This window comes from Mesoplodon bidens (assembly GCF_964165515.1).
Source record: "Mesoplodon bidens genome assembly, chromosome: 5".
Classification (NCBI taxonomy): domain Eukaryota; kingdom Metazoa; phylum Chordata; class Mammalia; order Artiodactyla; family Ziphiidae; genus Mesoplodon; species Mesoplodon bidens.
The window spans coordinates 46,619,483-46,630,188 of record NC_138161.1 but is presented as its reverse complement, the minus strand read 5'-3'; the positions used below and the strand labels follow the sequence as shown (position 1 = coordinate 46,630,188).

The following is a 10,706-nucleotide window of genomic DNA, read 5'->3' as shown; positions in this document are numbered from 1 at the left end:
ATTAGAGCATTTGGTCCTTTTACATTTAAAGTAATTCTTGATAGTATGTACTTACTGCTATTTTGTTATTTGTTTCAGGGTTGTTTTTGTACTTCATTTTTGTTCCTTTCTTCTTTTGTTTTCTCCCCTTATGATTTGAATACTGTTTTTAGTGTTATGTTTGGATTCCTTTCTATTTTTGTGTGTTGTATCTATTATGATTCTTGCTTTGTGGTTACCATGAGGTTTATATGTAGCAATCTATATAGGGGTATAGGTCTTGATTATACCACAACTCTGCCCCTGTTACCTATCTCTATGTGGTTCCTTCTTTATATCGTTAGTTGTAGTAGATATTTTCTGGTAGATTCTGGTCTTTCTCATCATGTTCTGTAAATAGATGTAATTTTGATGTGTCTGTGAGAAGAGGTGAGCTCAGGGTTTTTGTACTCTGCCATGTTGGCCCAGGTAACCTATTGTCTCTGAAGTTTAAATATAGTTTAAGAAATTGTATGTGGTAGCCAAGTTGACAACAGGTGGACATGTGATCGTTAATTTTTTGTGTCAAGTTGATATGGCCTAGGGATGCCCAGATATCTAGTTAACATTATTTTTGTGTGTGTCTGTGAGGGTGTTTCTACAATAGATTAGTATTGAACTAGTGGACTAAGTAAAGCTGATTGCAGCACCCTTTGTGGGTGGGTGTCATCTCATCCATTCTGGGCTTGAATGGAACAGAAAGGCAGAGGAAGGCTGATTGATCAGGAACATGAATCTTATTTTGCCCTCCATGCTCTTGTTTCTCAGGGTTTCATACATGTAGTGGAATATGTACCATTGGCTCTCCAATTTCAAGCCTAAAACTACCATCAGCTTTCCTGGATCTCTACCTTGCAGATAGCAGATCATGGGTCTTCTAAGCCTCCATAGTAAGGTGAGTCACATCTAATAATATGTCTTTAGATACAGGTGTAGATATGGATATGGAGGTACATGTAGATGTAGATTTATAGAGAGAGTGATATAGGTTGATCTCTATATCTGTCTACATGTATGTGTATGTATGTGTGTATATTTATTGTGGAGATAGATATAGATATAGATCTCCTATTGGTACTATGCTGGACAATTCTGACTAATATAAACACTGAATATTTAGTGAATCACATTCTTTATATTGAAAAATAAATGGAAATACCATGATGCAGTTGTTAACTGTAACCCCCAGATGAAGCTGACTTAGAAGGTACCTTCTCAAACAAGGTATCATCATATTTTTATAGCATAAGGAATAACTTGTATATGAAACTTCTTTGAGAATGATGGTCCAAAATTTGATCCAGCCTGACAACTAATTTTTTTCTAGTGAAATCAATGTATCTCTCCTGGAAGTTGACCTGGTCTAATCTTGTGCCTACCTCCTGAAATATGTAATAATGACATTGTTAGAAATACTTTAATCCAAAGATCTAACTGAAGGGCTTCTCCTGATATATCCCAGGAGCTAATCCTCATGATAAAAAGAATAAGATTAATTCACTTTATGTGTATGATACTTGTGATTATCTTAAAAGAAACAGGGTGGTGAACTGACATGCAGTAGCCATCCCAGGCAAAGTGATCTCCCTGAACTCATTACAAGATTGAAAACAAGGGATGCACTCTTACTTCATCTGAAGTATTTTTGAAGTCATATTTATTTCAATTGTTTGTATATTTCATAAATACTTATTTAGGACCTCATGTGTGTAAACAGCTGTGCTAAGCACCACAAAAGATTGAAGAATAATCAGACTTGTAAGTCATAGTCTGAAAGAAAATGCTTGTAGGCCAAAAATAAGTACTACACAAGGTCATTTGTGGTCTAAAAGAACAAATAAACTACTCAGTGTTTCAAACGAGGAAGCATTCCTATTCTCTCTGAGGTAATCTGGAAATGCATCATTGAAACTGTAACATTTAAGATAGACTTTGAAGAAAGGACCATTTCAATTGTAAACAAAGACAGATACACCTGTAGAGAGCATTCTCAGTGGATAGACCTGTATGAACAAAACCATGTACCTGAGAGGAAGGTTTGTCCAGAGGTTGTCAGTAATTCATTTTGGGTATAACATATGGTCCATTAGGAAAATTGTGGAGGCAGAGATTTCAGAATTAAATCAAATCTGGGGGGAAAGTCCTCAACTAATGCCAGCATAAGCAAATGCAAGGTAATATATTTAGATGTAGATGTGTTTATATATCATGTTATCTATACATAGATCTGAAAATTAAACATATGTTTATTCATATATGAAGTTCTGCATACATGTACCATATATACACATAATGTGGTAGCAATGGCAATCCACTAAAATTTATTGAACAAGAATATTATTTAATCAGAGTTTTGTTTATGAAGAATAATCTGACACTAATGTTTGGGAAGTAAGAGAATATCAACATTATATAAAGGAAGTAACAAGACTATTGCAAATGACAAATATGAGTAATTTTAGGGTGAGGGCCTCAGTGGTGTCAGTAGGAACGTGTGTGGAATCAGTGGTGAGATTGGAAGGTCAGGGATGGACCTGAAGATGAATCACTTATTCATAGAGTATGGAATGGGACAAAAGCTAACATTTAAGGACTTTGGGGGCACAAATCCTGTAAACTCTTGTTCATTTTTATGTCTTTTCTAGCTACTCACTGGACTCACCAATATCATATCATCTTAAAACTATTTGAGCTTTGGTAATATGCATTTGAAGCCTCTTTTACTCAACAATATATTCTAATAACCTTTACATATTACTTCTTTTTTTCTTATCAGTTTCTTTTTTTTTTAAAATTAGTTTCTGCTTTATAACAAAGTGAATCAGTCATACATATACATCTGTTCCTAGATCCCTTCCCTCCTGCGTCTCCCTCCCTCCCACCCTCCCCATCCCACCCCTCCAGGCGGTCACAAAGCACTGAGCTGATCTCTCTGTGCTCTGCGGGTGCTTCCCACTATATATCTACCTTACGTTTGGTAGTGTATATATGTCCATGCCTCTCTCTCGCTTTGTCACAGCTTACCCTTCCCCCTCCCCATATCCTCAAGTCCATTCTCTACTGGTCTGCGTCTTTATTCCTGTTTTACCCCTAGGTTCTTCATGACATTTTTTTTTAAATTCCATATATATGTGTTAGCATACGGTATTTGGCTTTCTCTTTCTGACTTCCTTCACTCTGTATGACAGACTCTAGGTCTATCCACCTCATTACAAATAGCTCAGTTTCATTTCTTTTTATGGTTGAGTAATATTCCATTGTATATATGTGCCACATCTTCTTTATCCATTCATCCGATGATGGACACTTAGGTTGTTTCCAGCTCCGGGCTATTGTGAATAGAGCTGCAATGAACATTTTGGTACATGTCTCTTTTTGAATTATGGTTTTCTCAGGGTATATGCCTAGTAGTGGGATTGCTGGGTCATATGGTAGTTCTATTTATAGTTTTTTAAGGAACCTCCATACTGTTCTCCATAGTGGCTGTACCAATTCACATTGCCACCAGCAGTGCAAGAGGGTTCCCTTTTCTCCACACCCTCTCCAGCATTTATTGTTTCTAGATTTCTTGATGATGGCCATTCTGAGTGGTGTGAGATGATATCTCATTGTAGTTTTGATTTGCATTTCTCTAATGATTAATGATGTTGAGGATTCTTTCATGTGTTTGTTGGCAGTCTGTATATCTTCTTTGGAGAAATGCCTATTTAAGTCTTCTGCCCATTTTTGGATTGGGTTGTTTGTTTTTTTGCTATTGAGCTGCATGAGCTGTTTATAAATTTTGGAGATTAATCCTTTGTCAGTTGCTTCATTTGCAAATATTTTCTCCCATTCTGAGGGTTGTCTTTTGGTCTTGTTTATGGTTTCCTTTGCTGTGCAAAAGCTTTGAAGTTTCATTAGGTCCCATTTGTTTATCTTTGTTTTTATTTCCATTTCTCTAGGAGGTGGGTCCAAAAGCATCTTGCTGTGATTTATGTCATAGAGTATTCTGCCTATGTTTTCCTCTAAGAGTTTGATAGTTTCTGGCCTTACATTTAGGTCTTTAATCCATTTTGAGCTTATTTTTGTGTATGGTGTTAGGGAATGATCTAATCTCATACTTTTACATGTCCCTGTCCAGTTTTCCCAGCACCACTTATTGAAGAGGCTGTCCTTTCTCCACTGTACATTCCTGCCTCCTTTATCAAAGACAAGTTGATCATATGTGCGTGGGTTTACCTCTGGGCTTTCTATCCTGTTCCATTGATCTATCTTTCTGTTTTTGTGCCAGTACCACAGTGTCTTGATTACTGTACCTTTGTAGTATAGTCTGAAGTCAGGGAGCCTGATTCCTCCAGCTCCATTTTTCATTCTCAAGATTGCTTTGGCTATTTGGGGTCTTTTGTTTTTCCAAACAAATTTTGAAATTTTTTGTTCTAGTTCTGTGAAAAATGCCAGTGGTAGTTTGATAGGGATTGCATTGAATCTGTAGATTGCTTTGGGTAGTAGAGTCATTTTCACAAATTTGATTTTTCCAATCCAAGAACATGGTATATCTCTCCATCTATTTGTATCATCTTTAATTTCTTTCATCAGTGTCTTATAATTTTCTGCATACAGGTCTTTTGTCTCCTTAGGTAGGTTTATTCCTAGATATTATATTCTTTTTGTTGCAGTGGTAAATGGGAGTGTTTTCTTGATTTCATTTTCAGATTTTCCATCATTAGTGTACAGGAATGCCAGAGATTTCTGTGCATTAATTTTGTATCCTGCTACTTTACCAAATTCATTGATTAGCTCTAGTAGTTTTCTGGTAGCATCTTTAGGATTCTCTATGTATCATTATGTAGTGTCCTTCTTTGTCTCTTCTAATAGTCTTTATTTTAAAGTCTATTTTGTCTGATATAAGAATTGCTACTCCAGCTTTCTTTTGATTTCCATTTGCATGGAATATCTTTTTCCATCCCCTTACTTTCAATCTGTATGTGTCTCTAGGTCTGAGGTGGGTCTCTTGTAGACAGCATATATATGGGTCTTGTTTTTGTATCCATTCAGCCAATCTGTGTCTTTTGGTGGGAGCATTTAGTCCATTTACATTTAAGGTAATTATCGATATGTATGTTCCTATTCCCATTTCCTTAATTGTTTTGGGTTCGTTATTGTAGGTATATTCCTTCTGTTGTGTTTCTTGCCTAGAGAAGTTCCTTTAGCATTTGTTGTAAAGCTGGTTTGGTGGTGCTGAACTCTCTCAGCTTTTGCTTGTCTGTAAACGTTTTAATTTCTCCATCAAATCTGAATGAGATCCTTGCTGGGTAGAGTAATCTTGGTTGCAGGTTTTTCTCCTTCATCACTTTAATTATGTCCTGCCACTCCCTTCTGGCTTGTAGAGTTTCTGCTGAGAGATCAGCTGTTAACCTGATGGGGATTCCCTTGTGTGTTATTTGTTGTTTTTCCCTTGCTGCTTTTAATATGATTTCTTTGTGTTTAATTTTTGACAGTTTGATTTATATGTGTCTTGGTATATTTCTCCTTGGATTTATTCTGTATGGGACTCTCTGTGCCTCCTGGACTTGATTAACTATTTCCTTTCCCATATTAGGGAAGTTTTCAACTATAATTTCTTCAAATATTTTCTCAGTCCCTTTTTCTCTTTTTCCTCTGGCACCCCTATAATTCGAATGTTGGTGCTTTTAATGTTGTCCCAGAGGTCTCTGAGACTGTCCTCTGTTCTTTTCATTCTTTTTTCTTTATTTTGCTCTGCATCAGTTATTTCCACTATTTTACCTTCCACCTCACTTATCCATTCTTCTGCCTCAGTTATTCTGCTATTGATCCCATCTAGAGTATTTTTCATTTCATTTGTTGTGTTTTTAATTGATGCTTGATTCATCTTTAGTTCTTCTAGGTCCTTGTTAACTGTTTCTTGCATTTTGTCTATTCTATTTCCAAGATTTTGGATCTTGGAAATAGAATCTTGGATCATCTTTACTATCATTATTCTGAATTCTTTTTAAGGTAGACTGCCTATTGCCTCTTCATTTGTTAGGTCTGGTAGGTTTTTATCTTGCTCCTTCACCTGCTGTGTGTTTTTCTGTCTTCTCATTTTGCTTATCTTACTGTGTTTGGGGGTCTCCTTTTTGCAGGCTGCAGATTCGTAGTTCCCATTGTTTTTGGTGTCTGTCCCCAGTGGCTAAGGTTGTTTCAGTGGGTTGTGTAGGCTTCCTGGTGGATGGGACTAGTGCCCGTGTTCTGGTGGTTGCGGCTCGATCCTGTCTTTGTGGTGGACAGGTCCACGTCTGGTGGTGTGTTTTGGGGTTGCCTGTGGCCTTATTATGTTTTTAGGCAGCCTCTCTGCTAATGGGTGGGGTTGTGTTCCTGTCTTGCTAGTTGCTTGGCATAGGGTGACAAGTACTGTAGCTTGCTGGTCGTTGAGTGAAGCTGGGTGCTGGTGTTGAGATGGAGATCTCTGGGAGATTTTCACTGCTTGATATTATGTGGAGCTGGGAGGTCTCTTGTGGACCCGTGTCCTGAAGTTGGCTCTCCCACTTCAGAGGCACAGCACTGACTCCTGGCTGCAGCACCAAGAGCCTTTCATATACTCCAACTTGGAATCAGCTGTTTCTCCAAGTGGCTGGTTCCTGAGGCAGTTGAAGCATGAGAACGGGGAGGGTGGTGGGGGTGGTAGCAGTTGAAATTCCTGGCCCCTGGCCCCGCCCCTTCGGGCCTGCCCCGCGCACGCCCGCCTCCATTACCCAGTCCCGCCCCGTGAGCCCCGCTCAGTCCGGAGCTTCGGACGCGACGGCAGCTCGGCCGAGCCGGCGAGCGAGCCAGCGAGTGGCGCAGGGACCCAGCGGGCTGCTGGGGCTTCTGCGACGCCCGCCTACGCTCCCTCCCCTCGGGCGCTCGGGGCGCCGACTGGCACCGCCTTCCGGGAAAATGGCGCTGCAGTTTCAGGTCAGTGCGCTTTGCGCCGTGGGTTCTCCCTCCGCCGGTCAGCCGCCCCGGGAACCCGGCGGGACGCTGGGGTCTGGAGACTGAGGGCCGAGGCCGGTGGCGGAGGCCGCGGGGTCGCGGGCCGGTGCCTCGGAGCCCCAGCCCCCGTCCCCAGCCAGGGACCCATGCACTAGCTTGGGCTGCACACTCCGGCCCCGGGCCCGAAGAAGGGCTCTTATCAGTTTCTTTATTTTTAAATTGTAGGAAGGATTAATCCATTTCCTTCGTATTCTGTCATTTCTCTTTTCTCTATGCCCATCCCAATTAAATGTGAAATCTCATCTCTTAGCTTTCTGAATTAGTAAAGCTTTTCAGATTACCATACAACATACAAGAAAACTGTACAGTGCCTTTCAAGGCATCATAGACAGTGAGAGGTAGCTTCCCTCTTCTCATTATTTATAGACACACAATGAGCTAAAAGCATCCTCTTACAATTTGTTCTGACTTTCACTTATTTAACTCCTTATTTTTTCTTGTTGCCTTCTCATTTCTGCTGATTTCTCTGTGTAATATGAGAATTAAGTCCCCACAAGAAATAAATTTCACCATGTCCCAAATAGAATGTAATGAAAGTCCTTTTGGTGGCTAGCAAAATTCCTGTAATTGGGCTGTTTCCTTAAACACAAACCTGCCTCCACTGTGGAGGTAAACATGATATGAGCTTCCAGGCTGCACTGCTGTTTTGTTATCAAAAAATCATATTCAGTTTTTTTTCAGAGCAATTGTGCTATCATAGTGCATCGTGCATTTATGGAGCCACATTGAGAACATATGTGTAAAATATATTAATTTGTTTTCCTCTTTAATTAATTTGACTTGAACACTTGATTATCTATGGTTTTTATACTTTTGACTAATATATGCACATATTTTAATATATTTATTAGTACTCCTACCTTAAGTCATAAAACCTCTAGGGCAATTGCAAGTGCAAAAACTTTGAACACTAATCAACACATATCTAATCTGCACACTTATGTGACTTTTAATGAATGGAGAACAGATATTAGTATGAGATCTAAGCATTTTCTTTAGCATTTTTGCCAGAGAACCTATGATTTTCTTATTTCCAAGACTATAGATGACTGGATTTAACAAAGGAATTATGACAGTTCAAAATAGAGAGTCCACTGTATCTTGAGCATCTGCTTCTGCAGATCCAGGGAGCACATACATGGAGAAAAGAGGGTCATAGTATAAAGAGATAGTTAAGAGATGGGCTCCACATGCGTAGAAGGCTTCCCTTATGCCTTGTACATACTTCTTTTTTAATATTGTAAAGAGAGCAACTTTATAAGGGACAAGAACAGTCCAAATTATGCACAACTATATTGACCCAGAGAAAATAAATACAATCAGAAAATTAATGGAAGGGTCAGTACAGGAAAATTTAAACAATGGTATAATGTCACAGTATATGTCCTGTATTATGATAGAATTATAGAAGGTTAATCTGAAGTTAAAAACATTATGAAGTATGGCATGAACAAGGCCACCTAAAAATGACAAAACCAACAGCTGAATGCTTAGTCTATTGGTCATAATTACTGGATAAGGTAACGGTTTGCATATGGTCACAGAGCGATCATATGCCATTGTTACCAACAAAAACCATTCTGTGGTTACACTGATTACAAAGGGAAAAACTTGTATCTTCCATTCAGTGAGAGATATCATTTTGCTCTTGGCAAAGAAATTCACCAACATCTGGCTGGGGCCAAGAGGAGGTCACTGTGGATGATATCCAGGCATCCACAAAAGCCAAATTCCCAAGGAATAAGTACATGGGGATGTGAAGATGAAGGTCATTACATAAAAGAGCAATCAGACCAAGGTTCCCCATGACAGTGATGAGATATATCACCAAGAACACCAGTAACAAGGGGATTTGCCATTTTTGTTGATATATAAGTCCTATGAAAATAAACTCTGTCAGTAACATTGCATTTTCTTTTTCCATCTCCTCACTGGGCAGTGTCTGAAATACATGGAGTAAATGAAAGGAATAGTCCGTAAGAAATTATAAAGTGAAACTATGGAGGAAGAGAGTTGAAATGAAACATTCACTTCAGAATTTCCTCTTAATTTTGTTTATTATACCTCCTTAATAGATGGGATCTTTTTCTGGGGGGGATGGAAATAAATTCAATCATTTAAATTCAAAAAATGTGAATCAATGGACAGACTTAGAAAAATGAAAGACATTCTAAATATGTGCTAAGTTTATGGACTTTATTATGTTGAGATATGTTCCCTCTATACCCACTTTGAGGAGAGTTTTTATCATGAATAGATGTTGAATCTTGGCAAATGCTTTTTCTGCATCTATTGAGATGATCATATGATTTTTGTCATTCCTTTTATTAATATGGTGTATCACATTATTTGTGAATACTGAACCATCTTTTCATCCCTGGAATAAATCCAACTTGATCATGGTATATGATCCTTTTTATATTTGTTGGATATGGTTTGCTAATATTCTGTTGAGGATTTTTGCATCTATTTTCATCAAAGATATTGGCCTATTATTTTCTTTCTTTAGTGTCTTTGTTTGGTTTTGGTATCAGGATAGTGGTGGCCTCATAGGATGAATTTGGGAGTGTTCCCTCCACTTCAGTTTTTGAAATGGGTTGAGAAGTTTAGGTATTAGCTCTTCTTTATATGTTTAGTACAATTCCCCAGTGAAGCTGTCTGGTCCTGTACTTTTTTTTTTTTAATAGATCTTTATTGGCTTATAATTGCTTCACAATACTGTTAGTTTCTGTTGTACGCCAAAGTGAATCAGCCATATGCATACATATATCCCCATATCCCCTCCCTCTTGAGCCTCCCTCCTATCCTCCCTATCCCACCCCTCTAGGTCATCACAAAGCACCGAGCTGATCTCCCTGTGCTATGCTGTGGCTTCCCACTAGCTAATTTACATTCAGTGTGTATATATGTCGATGCTACCCTCACTTCACCCCAGCTTCCCCCTCCCACTCCGTGTACTCAAGTCCATTCTCTATGTCTACATCTTTAAATTGCCTGTTTCTTCTTGATTCAGTTTTGGCAGGGGGCAAATTTCTTGAAATATACACCCTGCCAAAACTGAATCAAGAAGATGCAGGACCATTGGTCCTGTATTTTGTTTGAAGGGACTTTTTAAAATTACGGATTCTATTTCACTACTGGTGACCAGTCTGTTCAAATTGCTTGTTTCTTCTTGATTCAGTTTTGGTAGGGTGTATATCTCAAGAAATTTGCCCATTTTTTCTAGGTTGTCCAGTGTGTTGGCACATGACTATTTTTAGTATTCTCTTAAGATTTTTTAGATCTCTGTGTTATCAGCTGTTATTTCTCCACTTTCATTTCTTATTTTATTTATTTGGGTCCTTTCTTTTCTTACTGGTTAGCCTGGTTAATGGTTTATCAATTTTTTATCATATCAAAGAACCAGTTCTAGGTTTCTTTGATCTTTTCTATTGTCATTTTGATCTCTATTTGGTTTATTTCCTCTCTGACCTTTATTATTTCCTTCCTTCTGCTAACTTTGGGCTTTGTTCTTCTTTTTCTAAATCTTTTCGTTGGTAGGTTAGGTTGTTTATTTGCTTTTTGTTTGCTTGTTTGTTATTGAGAATGGCCTGAATGGCTATAAAGCCTCCTCTTAGAAATGCTTTCACTGAATCATATAGATTTTGGAGTGTTGTGCTTCCATTTTCATTTGCCTC

At 38.5% G+C, this 10,706-nt stretch overlaps 1 protein-coding gene across 1 annotated transcript; it reads right to left on the bottom strand.

Moving 5' to 3' along the window:
• Positions 1–8,319: 8,319 nt before the first annotated feature.
• On the bottom strand, positions 8,320–8,958 carry LOC308617400 (olfactory receptor 5H1-like; the record flags this gene model as incomplete). The annotated part of the gene is given in 2 exon segments (XM_081234494.1): positions 8,320–8,718; positions 8,720–8,958. Coding segments are annotated over 2 exon segments (633 nt in total). The 5' UTR covers positions 8,954–8,958.
• Between the last annotated feature and the right edge of the window lie 1,748 nt (positions 8,959–10,706).